Below are 24,194 nucleotides of genomic sequence, written 5' to 3' on the forward strand. Positions count from 1 at the left end.
CTCAGCCGCCATGCGGTGCAGAGGCAGCGCGCCACGCATGCGCCACAGGGCTGCGCTGAGGGGCGGGGCGAGCGGCGAGGCCGGCTCCCTCCCGCCGGTGGGGCGTACCACTGTGCGGGGGTGCGTGCGGAGCGCGTTTCGTCTGTCAGTCCGCTCGCTAAGCCTCCCCGCTGTCTCCTATCCGGAGTGAGTGTGAAGCGAAGCGACGTAGCACGGGACAAGCGAACGACAGGCTATGTTTAGCCGCAGGCGCGTCGCCCGCTACCTCTTCCCGCCAACCTCCCCCGCTTGTGGCGGGTTGGGCGCGGCCCGCTCCCCCAGCTCTCCCCGAGGCCCGGCTCCGCGAGTTCCCGCTCTCTCGCGCCCGCCTCCTCCCGCCCCCTCCCTCCTCCCTCGGTGCCGGCTCGGTCTCGCCTCGGCCTCCCGTTCCCTCCTCCCCCTGCCCCGACTCGTCCCCGGCGCGACGGCCCTATGGCGTACAGTCAGGGCGGCGGCAAGAAGAAAGTCTGCTACTACTACGATGGTGAGCGGGGTTCGGGGCGCGTGTGAGGGGAGAGCGCCGTTACCGCCGCACGGTGCGGCCTCTTCGCCATTGCGGCCGCCCCCTGACCCGCGTAGGCGCGGGGTCCCGGCCGCCATCCACCTGCGGCCCTGCTGGGCCTCGCCGCGGGGCCGGCGGGACAGGAGAAGGAGAGGAGCGGAGGGGGACGGGGTGGGAGCTGCAGGGCCCGAGCGATCCCCGCGCTGAGCGCTGGGTTTATTGTTACCCTCCCCGCCCCCCCCCCAACCCCAAGAGAAAAATGAAAAAGGAGAAAAGTTGGGACACTCCCCTTCATCCGCTAAACGTGAAGGCGCTGCCGAGTCTGACTCCTCCCCTACAAGAAAAAAAAAAAAAAAAAGTTTAAAAAAAAAAAGAGCCGAGGCCGTGTGTGGCTTCGGCACCTGGATGTTCCTGCGGCCCGGGCCTCGTCTGGGTTACAGCGGGGAAGTGCGGGTCCCCCCGGCCAGTCGGCAGCGGCGGGGCGCGGCCCTGCGGGGCACAGCGTGCCGGGGTGCCCAGCACCGAGTGCTGAAAGCCGAGCTGCTGGCTGGCCTGCCGAGTTTGTACGCTCGTGTGCGTGATGGAGCCGCCTGGCAGCTTCGGAAAGTACGCACGCCTTGCGTTTAGGTTCCGATATCTGCGGCCGCTTGTTTGTGGTTTGCTCTGGCTGCTGCAGAGAGAACTTTTCCTTATGTTCTGTTGAGTTTGCATTTGTTTTACTTTTCTTTTTTTTTTCTTTTTTCTTTTTTCCCTTTTTGTACAGTGGATGCAAACTCGGTGGCCAGAGTACTTAAAAGATTCCATTTCTAGAATTGTCTCCTCTTTTAACCGTTTCTTGTATCAGGCTCTTGTGAGACCGGGGCTGTTGTATCCCAACGCTTTGGAAGTCTCACCATTTTAGGAACGAAGAGTAAATCGCAAAACCCACGAAGATATCCAAAGTGGCTGTTGCTGTAGCAAAGCTGCCATTCTTGGGAAATGGCAGAAATGGGGCCTGCCTTGGGCTTGTACTATACCGATGGAAGCAGAGTGTGGTTGCCGCCCCCTTCTCTTTGTTGCTGGCTCTGGTTCTTTGTTCAGCCTAAAGGGGAAGGGAGGCCCCTGTTAGGGATAGTTTTGGTGAGACTGGGATCTTACTTTTTCTGGGCAAGAGGTATCAATTTCTGCCATGTTGAATGGAATGCTAAAGCAGTAGGTTAGAAGCATTCTGCTCGCAAATGTTTGCATCTTTGGGTTTGGATTTTTTTTATTGTGTTTTTTTTTTAAGAGCCAGGTGATTGTCATTTGCTAGGCATAAATATCATCAATTTTGCTATGATTCCTGGACTTGGTAATAGTTAGTGTCAGCTCTGTAAACAGCCCAAAATGTGTACTAAGAATGGAGGTGGGAGAAAGTGGAAAAGGGAGAAGTTTTGTGATAGCAGGATAATGGTGACTTGCAAGCAGCTGGAGCTAATATCTTGCTTAAATCAGTAGCCTACAACAATGTGCAACTAACAGAGTATCTGTTATTACATGCTTTCCTTGTAAAAGAAATAAAAGACATTGAAATGTTTTGGCTATTCTTTTTAATTTTTATTGCTGAACAGTTATTTTACACTTCTTTTGAAAGCGGAGTTGTTAAAAGAGCTTTTAGAGTTAATACCTATGGTAAATGCTTCCAATGCTAATTTGTGGTTCATCTGATAATTTTTACTATTCTGTAACATCTTATACCAGCAAAATCTTGAATTAAACTGGGGGGAGTACTTGAAGCCTTAAATAACCCCAAACCAAAAAGTGCAAAGAGGCGCAGTGTTTCTAAGGATGTCATAACTCAAGAAAATGACCATTTTTTGCCATATTTGTCTTTCCACAAAGGCTTTCACTCAGTTTCTTTAAGAGTATGGGCCAAAAAGTGTTGAAAAGCATTAGAAGCGTATGTGCGTGTTCTTTGAGGTGCAGTAGACCCCTACATATTCTTTGTAGTAATCAGTATGGTCATCATCTCAAGTTTCTTTTTCTAATCAGCCTGTCACTTACCAAGTCTTGATTAGTGTGTTGCTATTAACATGTATTGATAATTATCAGTACCCACAACCAATAAACTTCTATAGTTTATTGTTAGAAAGTGTTAGCTGCATCTACTTTGCAGTCTGTGGCCTGGGTACCTGAGTGACCTATTGCAAAACAGTTATGCATTGCCCACAGCAACAAGGACAGGACCCAGTTGGTCTCTCCAGCTCTGTATCCTGTACAGCAGAACACAATTCTAAGGAATCACACAGCAGCTAACATGGTTATAGTTAGTGATTGTATTTGTCCTACGCCAGTGCGGTAACAGTATTGTTTAAATTGCATTTCTTGCACAATTTAATGTGTATTTCCAAAAGGCTTTACCTTCATGAGAAATTCCAGGGATCTGCATAAGAATGTGGGTGGTTCCACCCATAGAGGTGAGACTAAACTTGTATTAGTTGTGCAGCATATTAGTATGCTCAGATGCTGCTTAACTATGTTAGTACTTTCAGATTAACTTGTGTATCTGCAGACTTTAACTGAAGAAGTGTTTTGAACTGTGGCTTCTAGAACTGCAGTGGTGCCCAACCTATGCTGAAGGTTCAAAAGGCAGAACTTTCCCTGCTTAATTTTAAAAACCAGAACAAGAGAAAAAACAAAACAAACAAACAAAAAAATCCCTCAAGTCCACAGGTGTAGGAGTTTTAAGTCTATTTAAATATCTTTTGTTGGACTCATCAGGCACCAGTGATTATTTTCTAGATTTGTCTTTGCATGATTTTGTCTATTTATGTTGCAGAAGCCAAATGTAAGTACCACTCTTAAGATTTTTTTTCATGTGGTTTCTATTGTAGTGGTTGTGTTTTTGTTCTTATAGCACTTAGGAAATATCTTGTGATTTCATGCTAGCTATGCTTAAAATGAACAGAGGTGTGATCTGTGTGCATAAAAATTTTTATATGCCAGTTACAGGATAAAACAATGTCCAAATGTCATATATTGCATCCTTCTTCGTTCTGCTTAGACCTTTTGTAATTAGTTAATTTACTTGTCTTGTTTCTCTAAAATTCTCTGAAAGTCTTAGCATACTTCTTTGGCCTTAGCTGCTCTTCACAGCCTGTTGGGAATCTCTCCAATGTAACTGAAGTTCCTTTCAAGCATGTAGCCTCTTGTATCTCTCTGTTGTAGAATACTGAACATCTGCAGACCTTGCTGAAGCCTCTGATAGAGAGGCATGTCACATTCAACAAAGGAATCCTGTAGATTTGTCTTCATTTGATGAATTGACAGGTTATTAGTATATTAACATATTTGAACCCAGGGCATGGCAGTATATGTAATAAGTTAATTTTCAGGTAGGTTTTCTCGTCATTTGTTGGTATTGCAGTGTCTATCGTGTGATAAACTGTTCAGGCCCATAAGCTGGTGCTTACATTATACTGGGATTTAGTTTGTCCCTCTTCAAAAATGTTGAGTTCTTAACTGAAATTAGGTTGTTGCCTCTCGTTACAAGCCATTTAGCTGATAATGCTATTGGTATAGAATGGTCCTTGAAGCTTTTATGCGAACAAAATAATAGGTTTCCCTTCTTCCTGCATATGCTACTTTGCATTTTTTCCCTCTACTTCATGCTTCAGTTATGTTTTCTGTTGCACTTTCCATGTGCACCCTCACTGGTGAGTGATTAGAAATTATAACACTTCTGTATGCCTTTTGCTCTGGTATTGACAACTTTGGCATCAAGCACTCTTGTGTAGTCTGCAGTAGTTGTCTTTGTACTCGGCTCTACTGTATCCATGTATGTATATATACGCTCTCACCTTTGCTTTTCTCTCTCTGAGTACTCCAGTAAGGCTGTGGTGTTTAAAAAAACAAAACAAAAACAAAAAAGAGAGAGAAAGGTTCAGGATATGTGAACAAGTGCTCCTTCATGGGATAAAGGAGGAGGAGACATTACTAAGCAGCCTTACATGGAATGATGTTTCCAAAATGGTGATAACAAGCTAAAAATCAAGATGCCAGTGCCAAAAATGGAACCTCTTGCATACTTCTTCCTTCCCTATCCCTGCCAACATATACATCATAGAAATGATTTGAAACTTAATGGGCTTTTTGTCCACATGTTTCAATATTTTTTCATGAGGGTAATGCCAAATCCCTTTTTGTGTTGATGATGCAAGATTTGAAAGATGCAAATAGTATTGCTTATCACTGAAAAGTATGATATTGAGATATATTGTTAGTCATTACAGCTGACCTCTAATACAAAAGCATCAATATGCTTCCACTAGCTGTTCATTAGCAGATCTTCTCTCATTAAGCTTTCATAAAATTTGCCAGCTTGCCGAATCTTTTAAAGTTCTACCTTGTGTTAAAAACATAGCTTTTAACTTTTTAAATATATTTATTGATTGACTTTTATTAATTTTTAAGCATACTCTGTGATGTATGGTATTCAGGTGATGTTTGATTTTGAATGTTTAAAGATGCTTTTATCAAAAGATACATCCCAAATATACTCAGGAAGCATGTTAACACTGTCCTTTCTTTTATGTAAGATCAAATAACAAGTCTTACCTTTTCCATTATATCAGTAATTTCTAGTCTGCTTCCTTGTACATTAACATTTTGAGTAAAATGTTGGTGATAATGACTGTGTGTTGTTTAATTAAAATTGAAATGTACCTCAAAAAAATAAAGTAAAAACTCATTACATCCCAAATGCGTTTGGGGGTGAAATTTTCTCAAAAGCACCATGTTATTTAAAGCTATTATTATGGAATTACTTCAGAACTTCAAAATTCTCAAGCTCTTGTTAGCTTGAAGTTTTTTGAACTGTAAGAGTAACTTGGTAAAAACAAGGTGGGGTTAGTAAAAGGCAGCTCTTGTAGTAGTTAGTTTCAAAGAGTTCTTGAAGCTCTTTGCTAAAAGTAAATGTTGAACGTATTGTTTTGTACGATGTTAGGAGATGTTTCAGTGGAAAGTATAGGGATGCTGTCCTCTCTTTTTAATACCTTTTGTTCTTGGCCTGCCTGTGAAAACAGTATAGGGTTGCAGTATCAGCTAGACTTTACATCTTATTAACTGATGGGCTAGTTACCATTTACTTACCAAAGTTAGCAATGAGCAAAATCCTTCAAAGCTCTTAAACTATAGTGTTTTTCCCACTGATATGAGTTGAAGAGAGAGATGTTGAACAGTTCTTTTATGGCTGCTCCAGAAATAATACCTTCTATTTTACTATGTTGGTCCACAATAACAGAGATGGATATTGGTAGGAGAGGTTGAACATTCCCACCAATATTCAGTTACATGTTGTTGCCATGTGACAGATGGCAGCAGAGGGGCAGTCTGACAGAATGGTGTCTGAATGGGCAGTGCAGAGTGACATGGAAGCAGAGGTGTGTCATTGAATTCCTTCATGTGGCACCCATTGACATTCATTGATGTTTGCTGAACATTTATGGGGACCAAACAGTAGCTGTGAGCACAGTGAGGTGGTGGGTGATGTGCTTCAACAGTGGCACCATTGACATGAAAGAAAGACAAGCCGCATTCCAGTCATGTACAGCTGTCACACCATGAAATGAAGAGTGTCTGAATCAGATCATCTGCACGATTTGGCTAATAGTGGTGACTGTGTTTGAAAAAGTGTTTTGTAGCTGAGAATTTGCTCTATCAAATAGTGTTATTGTGCTCTTCGCATGTATTTTAGGTTGAAATAGGGGGCGTTACTTCAGGAACAACCTACATAGATACCTTTATGTTACAATACATTAGACCATATCTGTTTTGTGAAGTGTCCTTATTTACCCTATTATTTCAAAAGCTGAAAGTTGGTTTTTTAGTATCCTTTGATATTTCTAATTTTACTATAGTGCTTGCTTTTCTTGGTACTTGGTGATGCTATTGGAGGCTGATGTTTTCCCTTCCTGGTGACCTAGAGCTCATGTTGAAGAAGTAAAACTACAGCTGCTTTGTAGCAGTGCTACTTCTTACCCTTGTCTACTAAAATATGTAAAATTATGTTTTGAGAACAATGTTATTTCTTTTCCAGTAGGCTGGAATATTTTATTGAAAGATTCTTGAAATACGTGAAAGAAAAGTGAAAACTTTCAAGAAGAAGGTACAATCAGTAATACTACCAAGGAATTTCCTCAGAAGGAAAAAAGAGCTATTGCAAATAATTGACAATGTGAAAGCCCTTGACAACTGATTATACCTATTAGGCTTGTCCATGTCTCCTGAAACATGTGGAACATAAGTTCTGTTCAGAATGGTTTGTTTCTTGGGAATGTCTACATTTGGGACAGAGAGAGGTGTGTTCTCATGCTGTCCAGGCAAGAGGAAAACTTACTGGCTGGTGACAGTAGCTATTCTTTCTTCCTGGAAAGAAGTGATCAATATGTTATAGTAACCATGTGTCTAGTCACTATCCAATTTGACAAGAGTAGGGTTCATCTGGGTTACAAGACTATTAATTTACTGTGGATTGGATCCCTAGCAGAAGGTGGCTTGGAAATGTTTGTATATGTGATTACAGCGGCGGGTTTGAAGCTAACTTCTGGAGTGTAACTTTTAAGATTAGCTATGAAGGGCAGGGTAAGGAAGTATCTACTTAAAATCAGTTCTTAGAAAATGGTAGGTTTTATATACCACAGCCTCTGTTGTGGTGTAATGTCACTGACGGTGGTGGTTTCTGCTCCCTTCTTAATTCCAATTTTGTTTCCTGTTATTCTGTTTTCCAGTTTCATCCCATTGTTTTGTTAATGATTTGAAACCACTCTAGGCATCATTGCTCCCCCTCTCTACTGTTGGCTTGTAGTAAAGGTCTTAGTGCTGGTCTTTTGCCATCTTAAAAGCTTAAGTTTGTATGGGCTGTTTGTTTTCCTTGTGGTCCATTTGAAAGAGTAATTCATATCTCTTTTTGGAATCATCATATTTTCTTGTCTTTTGGGAGTGATTCTCCTAATTAGCAACAAAAACTTGTTTTGTAATGTCAATTCATTTCTGTAATATTGACAGGTGATATTGGAAACTATTACTATGGACAAGGGCATCCAATGAAACCTCATAGGATCCGAATGACGCACAACTTGCTCCTAAATTATGGCTTGTACAGAAAAATGGAAATTTACGTGAGTATAAGCAATGGAATGTTTACTGAAGTGTGAGTATAAGCAATAGATTGTCCACGAAGTATTGTAAGTTGGCTTCAAGTATTCTTACACAGATAAACAGGGAAAAGTAGGAGTAGAAATAGAAAGTACTTAGTATATTTAGTGCTCTCTTACTTAAAACTGAAGTACTATTTTATAACTAGTAAGGATTGCAGATTGTTGTCCCTTTCTAGAAGAGGTAAGAAGCAATGCCAGTAGAGGCTTTGATGGTATTTTTATGATTATGTGGGGGTGAGATTAGGGTAACTGCATGATGAATTAAGTGGGATCAAGCTAGCAGAGTAATCCTTCCTTCATTCAAAACAGCCCTAGTAGTAGTTTCACTTTTCTCCCTTTGGAGTAGGTTAGATTTCTTTTAAGCTGTCTGTTTTAGTTAATTGTTAGCTGTTTTGCAACAGTGCTCTAATTATTTCCATAACTTACTTTTGTTATCAGCGACCCCACAAAGCTACTGCTGAGGAAATGACCAAGTACCATAGTGATGAATACATCAAATTTCTCAGATCAATAAGGCCTGACAATATGTCTGAGTACAGCAAGCAGATGCAAAGATGTAAGTGTCAGCATTAGGTAAATTCTGCGTTCGTATGTGTGCTTTATTGGTTGTGTTATTTAAACCTAAATATTCAGCAGTGTGATGTTATGAATAGTAGCTACATTAATTTTGAGTCTTTCTATTAAAAGCAGTTATGCTCAAAGAAATGTTCTTGAAGCTTATGAAAGAACTTGCATGCAGAATGTCTGCTGGATGCAAAATAATACTTTCTGTAGACCTAATGCTCCGGGTTAGTTAAACTTCAGTTGTGTTTGCAAAACTGTCTTAGAAATACCTTCTAATGCAAAATCTTTCTGAAGAATAAAATATTGGCTTAAAGAAGAATAGAAGTAAAATATTAAAATGTGTTGAGGTTAAGAAATGGATTTGACTCTCCTACTGGAGAGAGAGGGTAAAAATTGCACGTTACTCACTTTTCATGTTTTCCGTTAAGTAGTTTTTCAGATTTTAGGAGTAAGTTCAAATTACTGTTAAAAGTACAGTTTCACACAGCTCTGCCAATATATAATGCATGTTTTTAACTCTTTATAGTGCCTTATTCTGGATGTTTTTTTCCAAGAAGTTGCATATTTATTAATATGATGTTAATCAGTACTTGTTCTAAAACAGACAAATCTAACTTATTAATGAGACAAAGCTTTCTATAGAAACAAAGAAAAAACAAGCAAAAACCAGTTTGGAGTCATTTTAAATGGTAAAAGCCATGCCAGCAGTTGAGTTTGATTATTAGGAGTTGGGGCAAACTTTATATTTGTTTCAGTGTTCAAAATTAAGCCTGCCAAAAAAGGGGAGGGGGGGAAAAGTAGTTGAAATGCTAAATGAATTCTGCCTTTTTATGTGCTACCCTTGCCTATAGTAATGCTATTGGAACTGTGTTTTTGAAAAGTAATGTGTTTCTTGCACAGTTAATGTTGGAGAAGATTGTCCTGTATTTGATGGCCTATTTGAGTTCTGTCAGCTGTCAACTGGAGGCTCTGTTGGTAAGTATAGGCTGTTTGCCAGATATTTTGTAGCTTTATTATGTTTATGTCGGCAACATAAACCTTTGATAATATAGAACCTGAAGCAAATACAAGTTCGTTTTGCGTAGGAACACAAAGATTAACAGTTACTTGATCTCATCTCTTAATGATACTGACATACAAATTGTCAAAAATGAGAGAGATCTAGGATCAAGTATGAGATTTAATGACTTAAAAATGAGGCCAGATTGGATGGGACCCTGGGCAGCCTGGTCTAGCATTAGGTGGGATGATTGGTGGCCCTGCATTGGTGGCAGGGGGGTTGGAGATTGATGATCCTTGAGGTCCCTTCCAACCCTGGCAATTCTGTGATTCTGTGAGATACTGTTTCCTATAGCAAATTTAAAGACCTTCAGAAGTTTCTGTGTTTCCTTTCAACTCTGCGTGTGTCTTTTTGCAGCTGGGGCGGTAAAATTGAACAGACAGCAGACAGACATGGCTGTTAATTGGGCTGGAGGACTTCACCATGCCAAGAAGTCAGAGGCATCTGGTTTTTGTTATGTCAATGATATTGTGCTTGCCATCCTTGAATTACTGAAGTAAGTTTCATGATGGAAAAAGATAAAAAAAAAAAAAATTATTTAAGGTGTCAAACTTTTTAATGTTTTAATGTTTGAAGATATGGATTGTAATTGCAATTTTTTGTCAGTTTTCATTGCTGAACTTGTACAATCTCTTGATGAAGAGAACTCCCAACTCTGTCCAATTTGGCTTCAGCAGGAAGTCCAAGCTAAAATACAGACAAGGTGGAAAACATAGTCATTAGGAGATAGGTTTGAAACGCATTCTTGAAGTACGTTTTCCACACAAAGATAGTGAACTTCTAGATCTCACTAATACATGAGCTTGAATGAAGCAGAGGATGACAGAAGATTTAAAAAAAAAAAAACAAATTAGCCGTTATCTTGGGCAAGAGATCTGTAAATGGAAGTTAAAGAACCGAAAGGTGATTCACCCTTTAAAATATCATATGCTGTAATTGTAGATGGTGGGTAACAGATTTTGAAAAATAGATAGACTTCCTTTCTCCCTGTAAATGTTGTCTCCTGTTGCTACTCACGGAGACAGAATAGGGTCAAGATGATCCCTGGCCTGACTCTACTGGGCACTTAAGCCTTAGGTGTTTTGTTCTCAGTCATAGACCTTTTTGATCTCTCGGTATGTCCTTTTATTTTCCATCTTTCAAGCCATTGCTAGTAAACAGGAATTTTAAGGAAATCATACACTGAGATTTCTTGGGTTGTTAAAAGAGTTAACGTGGCTGTTAAGAAAACAATGAAGTAACAGCTGTGCTGCTTTGGTTATAGAATAAAAAATGAAAAGGGGAGTAATGCAAAAGTGATTGCAAAACTACCTTCAAGCAACAATGCATCAATAAAACTTCAAATCATTAATATCAGTCATAATATTTAATGGGACTCTATCCCTTCTAATAGTATAAGGCACTTTTTTTTTAAAAAAGATATTCTTGGCATTTGACTACTTGGAGGTGGAGCAGCTGAATCTGGTGGTGGTGGGTGGTAGAAGGAAGCAGCTGTAATCAGGAAGTGATTTTAAAATTGGAAGAAGTTGCTAATGGCACAGATATTTCATATTAAAACATTCATTTTAATATGCATATATTGAGGATACAAGGAGAAGCTGAGAGAGTTCGGGTTCTTCATTTTAGAGAAGAGTAGCATCAGGGAGGACCTTTTGGAGGCTGTCCAGTACCTAAAAGGTGGCTGGAGGAGAATTCTTTATCAGTGAGTATAGTGATAGGACAAGGAATTACAAGTTTGTACTAAAATAGTAGATTTAGATGAGATGTTAGGAAGGAATATTTACTGTGCAGGTGGTGAGGCACTGGAAGAGGTTCCGTGGAGAGGCTGTGAACACTTCCCCGTAGCTGGAAGTGTTCAAGGCAGGGTTGGATGGGGCTTTAGACAGCCTGATCTGTTGGAAGGTGTCCCTGCCCACGGAGGTTGTAACTAGGTGGCCTCTTCCTGCTAAAACTATTCTATGATTTTATGATTGTGTCTCTGCAGCCTAACAAAAGCAGTATGATTTTTCTGTGGTCCAGTTTTGAATATTATTTTTTAAATTTTAACTTGTATGTGAAGGAAGTAACCTTCCAAATAGATATGTGTTATGTCACCATAGGAAACTATTCTGTTTGGTATCTTGTTAAGAGAAAAATCTTAGAACACGTGAAACTATGGCTGCTCTGTAATCTATAGCACTGTGAAAAGTTTAGTGAAAATGTCTTCTGATGTTGATAGACTTTATTCTTTACTGAAAGGCACAGGATTTAAGGGATGGTTAATGTTGTTTATTGTTGTTTTCAGTGCTCTTGCCATGAAGCGACTTTCTTTATACCTCTCAAATAAAATGGTCTGGAACTCGCACTATTAAAGATCTGTTAAGCCATATTGTGGTTGTATGTTAATGATAAGTGCAGTACAGTTGGAAACAAGAACATGCTTATATTTTTAGTCTTTGCAGAGGTGAAAAAGGAAAGTTGATGGAAAATATTAAAATGTGTTTTGTGGGCTTATGGAATATGGATTATGGCACTGATTTTTCAAAAATTCTTCAAAAGCAAACACAAGGTGTTTTATTGCAGAATGTTTTGGCAATTATTGAAAAAGACAAAAGTGTACTAAGAAAGGGGTAAATTCTAAGGATCTGGACAACAGAAGATGATGTGAATAGGATTAAAATGTAAAATTACTGCTGACTAGGACAGCTCAGTTAAATATTGAATGTATTGCATAATAAAAATCACTTAAAGATTTCACCATTATCCAAACTGTACTGATAATTCTGAGAGTTACAGTAATGTCAGAATTATAAACTTCATCATAATCTGGGATTGATTTATATTTTTCTGTGGTAGTATTGATATCTTATGAACATAACAGAAGATTGTGATTTTTCGTGTGTGATTTTTCTTCCTAGGTATCACCAAAGAGTGTTGTATATTGATATTGATATCCATCATGGTGATGGTGTTGAAGAAGCATTTTATACTACAGATCGTGTCATGACAGTATCATTCCATAAGTATGGTGAATATTTTCCAGGCACAGGGGACCTTAGGGTAAGATTGAGCATGAAATTTCATTGTGATAAATTCCCTCTTATGCACTTCCTTGTGGATACTACTTTAGTACTGCAATTATACTCCACAAAAATATGTATTTTCTGAAAATTCACCGTGTTAGTCTGGAGTAATAGTTGTGTTGAGGAACCTCAGGAAGAAATACAGGATATTGGGAAGCAAATTGCTTACTTCTATATAAGTTAAACCATCTCTTTGACTTCTGGATAAATTGTCTGAGCAACGTGTTGCACTTGTAATTACAGTCTCTACATTTCAGTTCTGCACATACAGAGGAAAGTAGCTCTGTGGACATCACAGCTTCAATTCTTAATTCAAATCTTAAAATAAATTTATGCAGTAGTTTAAGTAGTCACAGTGTTTCACATGCAACTGTACTGTGCTAGGTTTGCTTAGTAATACAGTTGGTTCATTTTTTATTATTTCTTACATTAGTAAGGTACACTTCGAATTTTAATGCTGCTCACTGCTGAAAAACTTCAGCATGCTCCACAGATGATTTACTAGCGTTACATTTAACTTGAAGAAGGGAACAACAGACTGTGAAGCATTATTATTTAAGCTGCTGGTGAATCTCTGGCAAAGCTGAGAGTGACAAGAAATTTGCTGGCTCTTAAGATGATTGTTTTTTTAAGTAAGTTAAGTCATTCCTCTTCAGAACAGGAAGTTGTTCCACTTTGCAACTTGAAATATGGTTTCAGATAGTAAGATTAATATATTCTTCACTTGGTACTCTTGCATTCAGCCTCTCTTTATGACAGCATTCCAAGGATAAATCAATTCCTTGTTAACAGCATTGTTACATTAGATTGTACGTGCAGTTGTTATATAGGAAAACTAATAAAAACTACTAAAAAGCAGATCTATGAAAATGTTGTGCTCAGAAGGTATTCACTTTAATTGTCATCTCTACACTGATTCAAGTGATACAGGTACTTGTGTTTGCAGTAACACTTCTAGAAAGTGTATTGCACTGTGTGATGATACCCAGTGGACAAAGCAGTAAATCAAAGCTGAGCATTAAGTCAGTGGGGTGCTAAGTGTATTCATTTCAATTTGTTTTTTGGAGCTGACTGTTGTTATAGTTCTTAAATTTTATTAAACTGCTTTCTAAGTTGATTTAGGAAATCAGATTTGGTGTTGGTTTTTATGCATGTGATTTAACTCGACTGGCCACAAGGTGGTGGTGGTGCTTTAAACAAGAAAATAGCGCAGATCAGGATGTTTATAATGACTAGCTTTCGTTGCTAAAATTGGCTAGGTTTTCTTTCTTTTTTTTTTTTTTGGAGGATTAGATATCTTTGTCTTAGAAGCAGCACTTCCTATTGACAGAAGAGTTTGTGGATTCTTCACCTCACCACACCCAGGCCAAAGAATTAAGAGATACATGTTTGAAATAAATAATATTGTATATTATTGGGATTTTTTAGCACAGTGTCAGTGACAAATAGTACCTTAGGCATTATAACTTGTTCTATGCTGCTAGATAACATTTTTGAAATGAGCATGGTCTGCATACAGACTTAAGCAGGCTTCATTACAGCTAACTTATATGCCACCCTCTTGCCAAGGAAAAAAAATGCAGCAACTTTTTCTTATCTCTAGAGTTTGCAAAGCAAGTTGAGCTAAATAACAGTAATTTGTTCTGGAAACCATTATTCTGTTGCTTGTTTCTGCTCAACTTGATTTTCTTTTGGCTATTTACATCAACTTTAATAACCAAATCTTAACCTTGTTGTCAGTGGACTCTGCTCAGGCTTGTTTTAATAATTTCTGCTTGGTCTAGTTTTGCTGATCAATTTATAGTTATTTGATGTAGAAACAAATCATGCAAGAACGCATAATTCTGCAACTGTGGAACTACCAATATATCTCATTTACAGACAGGTTGCATTTTTCTGTATTCACCTTTTTTGTGTTAAAGGGAAATGCATAGATATTTAGCTTTCTGTGTTTTAGAATAAGATGGACTTGATTTCTTTCATATCTGAAAAGCAAGGTACAATCACTTCAGAAAAATTGGCTTCTGAAAGCCTAGATCTAATTTTGGATTACTGACACGCTTCAAATCAGAGATGTGTTTAGCAGGGGTTTTCAGTGTTGCTTGTAATGCTGTGTACTCTTATAATCTGCTGGAAGAGGATGTGCTGCCCTGGGCCATCAAACAACAATAAAAGGTGGCTACTGAAAAGGATACGTTGCTGTTCCGTATGCTGTGAAAAAATGCATTTTTCAGGAAGGGGAAAAATATCCATGACTATTTCAACACTTTCAGTTTATAAGGTTAGTGTTGCTGGGTCATCCTGCTAGGGACTTGGAGTTTTTCAAGGATGTAGGGCCTCTTACTGCATATTGTTATTTGATGATAGTTTAAAGCCAAACTGATTATGTTGTATCTTATTGTCTTCCCCACTGCACCTTGATTAGTGGCAGAGAACTGCATTTTGCAAACTGGATCAGTTTCTGTCTTGTTTGGTGATGAGCTAAAGGGAGAAAATAGGAATGTGTGGCATGTGAGTATCTTTAGGTATTAAGCTGATAATCAATGGAAGAATCCAGAGTTGATTCACTCAACATTCATTTATTATTATTTGTATACCAAGACTTCTAATACATATGTTGTCCAGGAATGCCACTTAGATAGGCTTGTGTAGTTCCTGAATTGTCAACTGATGAAACAGAATAATCTGCCTGAGTTTTGGTTGGTTTTTATTTTGTTTTTCTTAGATTGGAAAGTATTTCTTGAAGGCATCCTGTAACTGGCTTCAATTTCTTTCTCCTTTCTATTCAACAAGTGTACTATCCTATGTTTGGACCAGAGAATACAGTTTTAAACAACCTCTCAAATAAAAATCTTATGTATTGTGCATCTTACCTTGCACTCAGTTCCCTTTGCTTTTGCTCAGCAGTTTTTGCTGGGCTAAATTGATTGGTTATATGTCATCTTTTAATCTCACATTTTTCAATTAAAAAAATCAAATGTACTTTCTGCAAGTGTTGTGTTGGCATACAATTATTACAGTTCAAAATGGAAAATCAGAATCAAGTACAGTATTTTGTCTGTTTTTCCCCTCATGGCATCAACAGTGATTCAAAATAGCTCAGTGCAGTCGTATAAAGTTTTTTTCCATGATACCATTGTGTATTATTACAAGTATAAGAACGTTTTCCATCTTTGCTTATAGGACATTGGTGCTGGAAAAGGCAAATACTATGCTGTCAACTTTCCAATGAGGGATGGTATAGATGATGAATCATATGGACAGATATTCAAACCAGTGAGTGTTTTTCTGAACTCTTTGGTATTATGTTTTTTTGTGGCTTTGTTTTTGTAATGTGAATTAACAACTGGGTGTCTTATATTGATTATAGATTATATCAAAAGTAATGGAGATGTACCAGCCCAGTGCTGTAGTATTACAGTGTGGAGCAGATTCACTGTCTGGTGATAGGTTGGGATGCTTTAATCTTACTGTTAAAGGTAAGTGGAAAAGTGTTTCTGTTTATTCTCTGTAACTTTTTACTCAAGAGAAACTTCTACCTGTTGTGTTATTTTTCCAACAAAATTGCGAGATGAGGACTGCAGTTGGAGAGATTTTGTTCATTGCCATGATTAATCACCTCTTTCTTTATTATACAGAAATGACCAAAAGAAACACAGAAGTTGTCTCTTTCTATCCATCTAAAAAAGTTAAGAATTCTGGTTTTCCATGTTCTTCCTAGCCACTCAACTGATTCCCTTTCTTCTATGTACAGGCTTTTCTGTAGCTTTAAAGCAATGTCCTGGAATGACAGGATGACAACAGTAGTCCTACTGCAACACTTACTGTGATGGGCAACTAACAAAACTAGCGGGTCTCTTAGTAGGACTCCTAAACATCAAACACCTTGTTGGGCATAAAATAGGTATTACTGAAATTAGAATACTGATTGCATTGTTATGTTTATGCTGTTGTTTTTTATACTGAGCCTCATGGTAGCATTTGTTTTTAATAAACTTTGTAGAATTCACTGTTTTTTACTATTAATTAGATTTCTACCCAAAAAAGGTGATTCTTAGAATTGAGTTGAGAGGGTAATTTAGCAAACAAAATAACTTAAATGGTTAATACTAATATTTATAAAATGTTAAATTATGTTGAACTGTTGATAAACCTTGAATCCAATCTATTTGAATCATTAATTTTTCTGGGGTTTATTTTTGTGTTTTCTTAATGAGGCAATTAGAGTTTTGTAGGCAACAGTATAGTATCTGTTGGGTCTGCAGTGTTTCAGGGTTCTTTTCTTGATTTGCACCAGGTGGCAAAGCTCCTTCAGTTGCCCATACAGATCAGATTTTTTTTCATCTTACATATCTTGGAAACCAAGAGAGCTGCTGCCTCCTACAGATGCCTTTCAGTATGCTGTATCTACCTGGACTGTGTACTGTCTTGGCACCAGTTCACTCTGTAAGCAAGACTTAGCAACCTTTCATACAGGTTCAAATTTAGAAGTAGAGAGGACCAAGTACTGATTTACTTTTTTTCCTTCTTCACACTTTGTGTTTAACTGAGAAATTATCCTTAGATTTGTCACTGTCTTTTCATAGCAAATGTCAATGCAAAACACAAAATACTTGTTCTAAGAGCATTTCAGAGCTGCAGTGATAAGAGACCATCATGCAAAGTCTCTGAAAACTGGGGTGGATAATATTTTGTGTGTTTTACACGCTTCTTACCTGTAAATCTTGTCCTGTTGCAAGATTGTGCTTAGTTGTAGAGGGTGACAGTTCTGTTTTACTTGAACCAATTCAATTCTTACTTGATAAGTATCGCTTATAATGAGCTCTAAGTGTATAAGAATATATGCAAATCACATTTTTCTCTTAATAGGCATTTTGTATATATTGTCAAATATTTTTTGTTTGTGGCAGGTCATGCAAAATGTGTGGAAGTTGTAAAGACTTTCAACTTGCCGTTGCTGATGTTAGGAGGAGGTGGATATACTATTCGCAATGTTGCTCGATGCTGGACATATGAAACTGCTGTTGCCTTAGATTGTGAAATTCCTAATGGTAAATATTAATCCACAAATTAATACCTTATCAAGAAATAATCATGGGAATGTCAAAGTGAAAGGATAGTTATGGTAATATTTACCAAGTGCAGTGTGTCAGTTTAGAATGAGCTATGAAGAAAGCTATTGTTAAGGCTTAGCAGATAACTTTTCAGTAGCTTATACACAAAACAAACTTTAGAGACTTAGGGCTTGCTTATGCTTTAATCAAAGCTTTAAATTACCAAATAGCTTAGTATATACTTTATTGTATGTTTGACAGTGTTTTAGACAGCACAGACCTGTGTAAGGTGGGTAAAGCAGATACAGTGTTCATGAGAAAAGGTTGAGAATACAAGTGCCCGTTTTGCACAGTAAAACTTAACTATTTCTTCATTATATCTTTGACCTAAAAGTGTTCATATTGACATCATCTCTTCCATTTGTCTCAATTTTGGCTATGCAAACTCTTTAAAACTTTTAAAGCAAAAAGAGCAATAGTTAGCTTCTTTTAAATACTTGAATAGTGAAGTCATTTATCTAAGGAATATCTTCATATATCCTGCACTCCCTGTAATTCTGGCCAAGTATGTTTCTGGACATATTTTTTGGAAAGCTTTTCTACAAAGTTGATGTTTGAACTGTCTTATTGCATCAGACATTGGCTTTCATGTTGGACTGCAGTTTTACTGATAACATTTCGATATACATAGGTCACTCCAAAAGTAATCTCTCTTACTGCTGTGGAAACTACAACAGATACAAAAAGAACAATAATGCTATTTGATACAGCAAGCTCTTAGCTATAAAACACTATTTTTCAACATAGTCACCATGAGCTTTGCATTTTTACCAGTGATGAGTAAGAGACTGAATACCACACTTAAAAAGTGAGCATCGGCAGAGATGAGCCACTGTCTGTGTCACTGCTGCTGAAACATGCTACCCACCACCTCACTTTGCTCACTCTGTTGTTCAGTCTCCATAAATGCTCAGCAAGCATCAGTGAATGTCAGTATGTGCTATTTTTTCTTTATGGAGAAATTCACTTCCACACCTTTGTTTCATCTGCACTTCCATGTCAGATGCCATTCTGTCAGACTGCCCCTCTGCTGCCATCTGTCACATGGCAACAAAATATAACAGAATGTTGGTGGGAAGGTTCAACTTCTACTGTGCTACCATTAGCATCTGCCTCTGATGTCATGGATCAACATCATAAAACAGGAAACATTACTTTTGGAGCAGCCTTTGTACCTACCCATCATGTGTTTTACTGGAAGAATATTCTGACTGGCACACATAAGGTAACTTGGAAGTACCTATAAATAATCATCAGTTAATCATACCTTATCTCCAGAATTAGCATTTTTAATTATCAGGTTTGTTACTTAAGCATTGTGTCAGCTTGTGTTCTAACATTATTAAAGTAGAACTTTATTTTATTCTTTTTGTATTGTGTTGTGCAAAGAAAAAATGTTTAACTCAATGTGTAATGAGTAATTTAGAGAAAAACACTGAAAGATTTGGGTGATACTTTTTGTATTTTGTGTACATTTTGTATTTAAAGTAATTGAAATCACCATTGGGTCACAATTGTCTTTTCTGTTCTGTTTTATAGAATTACCATACAATGATTACTTTGAGTATTTCGGACCAGACTTCAAACTCCATATTAGTCCATCAAATATGACTAATCAGAATACACCAGAATATATGGAAAAGATCAAGTAAGTAGTGCTTACCTTATTTGCCAAGTACGTGTGTGAGTTGTTTCTCCAGAGGTTTAATTTTTACACGAGTTTCCCTATTACACACTGAGAAAGTACTGAATAGAAATGATGTTTTTTCCCTTTTATCAGAAGATGAACTTTTAATTAAGACGTCTGTGCCTACAACAGTTGTTTCTGTGCTTATGGAGTCCTGACTACTTAAATATGAAAGCTAAGACTCAATTTAGATTTTTTTTTCACTGCTTCCAGCAATTAAAGAGAGAACTGTTTTATTTGGCTTGCTATTTTGATTTTGTAAGAAGTTTATCCTGTCAGGAAAGAAGCTGTGGTGTGCACTGATTATTAGGCTTCCAACTTCTCAACTCCCTTGTCTAAACACGAATTGATTGTCATTCTTTGTAGTTGTCAGCCTTAAAAATAAAAATAAATCACGTGAGTAGACATCAAAAACTGTGGAAAGATAGTGATGTGCCTGCAAGCAATTGAGAGACTGTAGTTTGACAAGTTCCTAAGATTTGTGAGGTACTTTTGACAAGCTGTAGAGATAGAAGCAGCAAAGCCTAAGAACACTTAGTTCAGTTCATTCCTGCTCACATCATGAAGGTTTGTTTGCAAACTAATGTTGTGCTTCAGAAATAGAATAATACTTAAGAATAATCAAATCTGTACTCATCTAATAAGAGATAATTGGTTAACATGAAGTACTCATTAGGAACAAACCATAGTAAACAATTTGGATTTAGAGGAAGGTCATGTAATAGAAACAGAAAAAAAGACTGTAAGGATCTCATACAACCGCAGTTGCCATTTCACGCTTTGAATTGTTCAGAGAGATACTGAGACAGTTGTCACAAATGCTGGTGCCTGTAACCTGTCAACACTTCTCTCTGCTCAAACGTCTTTGGACCAATGATTTTGAGACTCAGGTTATTTGTCCTTGTTCCTGCATGTGGCCTTATGGAGTGTGGGATATGTTGCATCAGTTGGCTTGGACAAGAATGTCTATTCTCCCTAATAATAGCCAGTAAGCAATCTCATCCAAATGGATCGCTTTTGATCCTGATCTCATTGCTGCACACAGCATGGAAGTAGTCATGCTTTAAGTGTCTTTTGTCACGCTTTTTTCAGAGACTAGTTTATTATCCAGCCTGATACTCTTGTCTATTAAATAGAGTAATGCTTTCATCAGGGTCAGCCCAAGTGGGAAGGACACCTACTGACCTAGTAGAGAACTGAAGATTGAAGTTAGCTAACAGTATATGTTTAAAATTTAAAAGAATGTGATAGCGAAATAGGCTGTGAATACTAGTGATCTGCTGGGGGTGGAAAGCTTTCTGAAAACTTTCTTAAAGAAAAACAGGTTAACTTTGGGTGCAGAATTTACAGAATTAAATACAAAATCCAAGGAAATGCTACTTCTGCGTAGTAGTAACTTTATATTACTTGCAGGCAACGCTTATTTGAAAACTTGCGCATGTTACCTCATGCACCTGGTGTACAGATGCAGGCCATTCCTGAAGATGCTGTTCATGAAGATAGTGGAGATGAGGATGGAGAAGATCCAGACAAACGCATTTCAAGTAAGAAACACTATAAAGTCCAAGTAGAGTCATCCTAGTTTTAACTATTCAGAACCTCAGTCTTAGAAGTCTAATACTGGAAGATTGGCAGTTGGAGAACTTGTTTTCCAAGTTTAGAACTTCTGCCATTGGTCTACCAGTTCTGTGGTTATTAAAATGGCATCTGTGCCCAAATATTAATCTGTAAAGGAGTCTCAAGAAGTACTTGAGTCTTATGGAGTGAGTTGTTGCAGTTTATTTTAATATACTCCAGAAGCATTAGATGAGTTGTAATGGAAGGACTTAGCTTCTGACTTGCTATTCATAAAAATAGTGATGAAATAAGTGTTTCTGAAAGTAAATTGTCTCTCTGATTCATAGTATATTTTTACTAGTTCTTAATTTGGTAGTTCTTATGTCTATGTAGTCAGTCTGTATTCTGACCTTTTTAATTTCATAACTCTAAATCCTAGTTCGAGCATCTGATAAGCGCATTGCCTGTGATGAAGAGTTTTCAGACTCTGAAGATGAAGGGGAAGGTGGACGGCGAAATGTTGCAGATCACAAGAAAGGAGCAAAGAAAGCTAGGATAGAGGAAGACAAAAAAGAGACAGAGGACAAAAAAGCAGGTATGATTCTATGATTATTTTATCCTGCCTTTCAGAACAATAGGCATCTGTCTTGCTGGAAGAAGGCTATATTCTCTGTTAATGGTTATTTCACTGTTGAAACAGTGGTTTTGTTTTGTTTTTTTAATCATATCCTAATCTATTTTAAAGTTTAATCAGTTTCACCATTGATTTTAAGATGCAGCTATTCATCCTGAAATAGTATTTCCGTACAAAACTTGAAGGATAGGATTAGTGTTGTTCCTCCCCAAACTCGAAGCTTTAAAAGCCAGGAGTTTGTTAGGGTTAAAGCCAGATTTTTTTTTTTTTAAGTATGTTACGCAAATAGTTTGTTCCTTTTTGCTTTGATGGAGTGAGGCTGCTAGTTTTCTACTGAAACTGAAGCTTGATAGGTTTCTAGGAATATTATACTTTGAAGAATTTTTGGACTTCTCCAATAAAAGGCTGTATCAGAAGACTATGAGACAGCAAACCCGGTGAAGCTTTGGGGAAAATGCAGGTGTCAATACTAACAGACACTGTTTTGGCCAGTCCGGAGAAACTAGACCTGACTTAATTTGAATCACTTGGCACCATGCCCAGGTAACTCCCCAGGATGGATACATTTAAAACTATGTGTCAATAAGCAAGGTTACTTTTTTCTTTCCCCAAAGCTGTTTCTCTTAGCTGCAATTACATCTATGAAGTATAGCTGTCCCCAGTTTTTTCCTTCTAAAGTTCACTTGCATCTCTTCATATATTTCAAAACATGTAATTTTTATTTTTAGATGTTAAGGAGGAGGATAAATCCAAGGACAACAGTGGTGAAAAGGCGGACACCAAAGGGTAAGCAGTTAATGTCACCTTACTGAAGAGCATTTAGTAACTTAAAAGTATTCTTAAGTATTGATTTCTGTATACCATCTCATAATACTAAACATTTAAGAACAATACTAACTCAACACTGCATTTCTGAAATGGTTAATCTAAAAAAATCACGCATCTTAACAGTTTATTTTTGCTTTTGTACAGAGCAAAATCAGAACAGCTCAGCAATCCTTGAACAAAAGATAGCCTCACATCAATTGCAGAACATAATGCTAGAATTGGAGAATACCTAAAGGAAGAAGTTTTCATATTGAGAAAGACTGCTGATTTCATTTTTGTACTATTTGGCATGGACCGTATTTATTTTCAAACGGCTTTGTTCTGGTTTTTGGCAAGTTGTATTGTGAGTTTTCTAATTATGAGGCAGAAATTCCTTTCTTCACCATGCTTTATGTAATAGTATTTAAAATGGATGTGAGTTATGTTAAATGTCTAAACTGATCTATTAAAGTAATTTGCCTTTCCTGAGCTGATTTTACCTTTTTTGTAATTTTATCTTTATTAAAAAAAAAAAATTGTACTCGGTTGTCTTCTGTCCATCATTGAACTAAAGACAAAGCTCCATATAAGTTGAACAGATTTGCATTCATCTGTGAGTAGCTGATAGATTTAGATAGACAGCTGGTGAATATTCAAGTTGAACTGTGCTGCTTCATGTACGTCAGTGGCTGCTGCCAAGAGTGACAACAAATATGAGTACATGAGATTTGAACAAATTGAATAAATGGGGGAGGAGATATTTGAATAATACGGTTGTACAAACTTGCATTTTGATACAGAATTTTAAAACTCTACAGCAAAATGCCTTGTAGTGTCCGAGAATCTTTCCCACCTTTCAGAATCTACTCCCCAAACTGGTTCATTTGCCATAAATGAAATTTCTATGTGGTCATCTTTCAAAATATACAAGACAAGAAGTAAAGGTTTGGCTGTAGTTAATAATCTGTCCTGATTTTTTTAATAGCTATAAGCATTGTAAAATGTCCCTGTTTTAAAAAGAAAAATGTTCACTTTTTTCTTCGTGTATTGCTTAGTTCATTCTGTTGTCTGAACTGAAACACAGAAACCTAAGCATACTTGTTCCTTTTTTTTTTTCCTCCTCTCAATCTACTGCAGTCTTTGCTTTCAAGCTTACAAAGCATTGAATGCTGAATTTTTCAGTATTGCTGTTAATTTCAAGTAGTTTGTGAATTAACTGCTGATCCTGTTGGTAATTGAAGTTAAATATGTGTTAATTAGTGGACTGAAATGCAATGTTTAAGGAGAGAAGATACTTTTTATATGTACCAAAGAGGTAAAATGCTGTTTCTTTGTTTTCTTTGAGGATAGTGGAGGTACAAATGCAAGGACCAAGACTGTGGGTTTGGGTACACTTGTGAGCATCTGTGATCTCCTGTGCGCATCTTATGCCTTCTAGCCCTCTAGGGCAAAAGATAAAAGTTAGATTTGAGGGACTGTAAGAAGGTCTTGGGTTTGTACCAAAGAGGTGAGAAGTGATAAATGATGCCATAAGCATGTCTCTAAGTGCCCACTAATATTTGCAAGGAGTTCAGCACTATAAATTTTGTTACAGAAGTTTTCACGTTATAGGACTGAAAGTAACAGATATATTTGTATTATATATGTGTCTTAAGGTGGGTGAGTTGATTTTTTTTTTTTTTTTTTTTGAAGTTGATATAAACATTCTTTGTATCTGTTATAGGGCTTTTCTTCAAGTGACCTGTAGTCTCTGCCACTGTTACAAGTATATCAAAAAACTATTTCTCAGATAATGGTATTGGAAAGGCCAAATTTCTAACTTTGGATTACTTCAATACAAAGCAATGAAATCTAATGACGTTAAGATATATGAATAAAACCCAAGAATACATGATTGTAACCCTCAACTAACTCAAATTAAAAAAAAAAAAAAAGTTAGAGTTCTCTTTGCCTCATCCTGCATTGTTTATGAGAAATTACAATGCCTTGCTAC

At 37.5% G+C, this 24,194-nt stretch overlaps 1 protein-coding gene across 1 annotated transcript; it reads left to right on the forward strand.

The window, feature by feature from the left end:
• The first annotated feature begins 346 nt into the window (after positions 1 to 346).
• On the forward strand, positions 347 to 22,719 carry HDAC2 (histone deacetylase 2). The gene is made up of 14 exons (XM_031610787.2): positions 347 to 523; positions 7,565 to 7,677; positions 8,155 to 8,272; positions 9,181 to 9,255; positions 9,698 to 9,836; positions 12,238 to 12,379; positions 15,586 to 15,678; positions 15,773 to 15,881; positions 17,313 to 17,453; positions 19,056 to 19,164; positions 20,617 to 20,747; positions 21,200 to 21,355; positions 22,123 to 22,180; positions 22,367 to 22,719. Exons 1-14 carry the CDS (start codon positions 472 to 474, stop codon positions 22,395 to 22,397), a joined length of 1,467 nt encoding a protein of 488 aa, XP_031466647.1. The 5' UTR covers positions 347 to 471; the 3' UTR covers positions 22,398 to 22,719.
• The last annotated feature ends 1,475 nt before the right edge of the window (positions 22,720 to 24,194 follow it).

The sequence above is a fragment of the Phasianus colchicus genome, chromosome 2 (assembly GCF_987193195.1).
Source record: "Phasianus colchicus chromosome 2, bPhaCol1.hap1.1, whole genome shotgun sequence".
Taxonomy (NCBI): Eukaryota; Metazoa; Chordata; class Aves; order Galliformes; family Phasianidae; genus Phasianus; species Phasianus colchicus.

Coding starts and splice junctions, on each gene's coding strand:
- HDAC2 (XM_031610787.2), top strand. CDS start 472: ATGGCGTACAGTCAGGGCGGCGGCAAGAAGAAAGTCTGCTACTACTAC. Junction 8,273..9,180: donor CAGCAAGCAGATGCAAAGAT/GTAAGTGTCAGC, acceptor TTTCTTGCACAG/TTAATGTTGGAGAAGATTGT. Junction 15,679..15,772: donor ATGGACAGATATTCAAACCA/GTGAGTGTTTTT, acceptor TATTGATTATAG/ATTATATCAAAAGTAATGGA.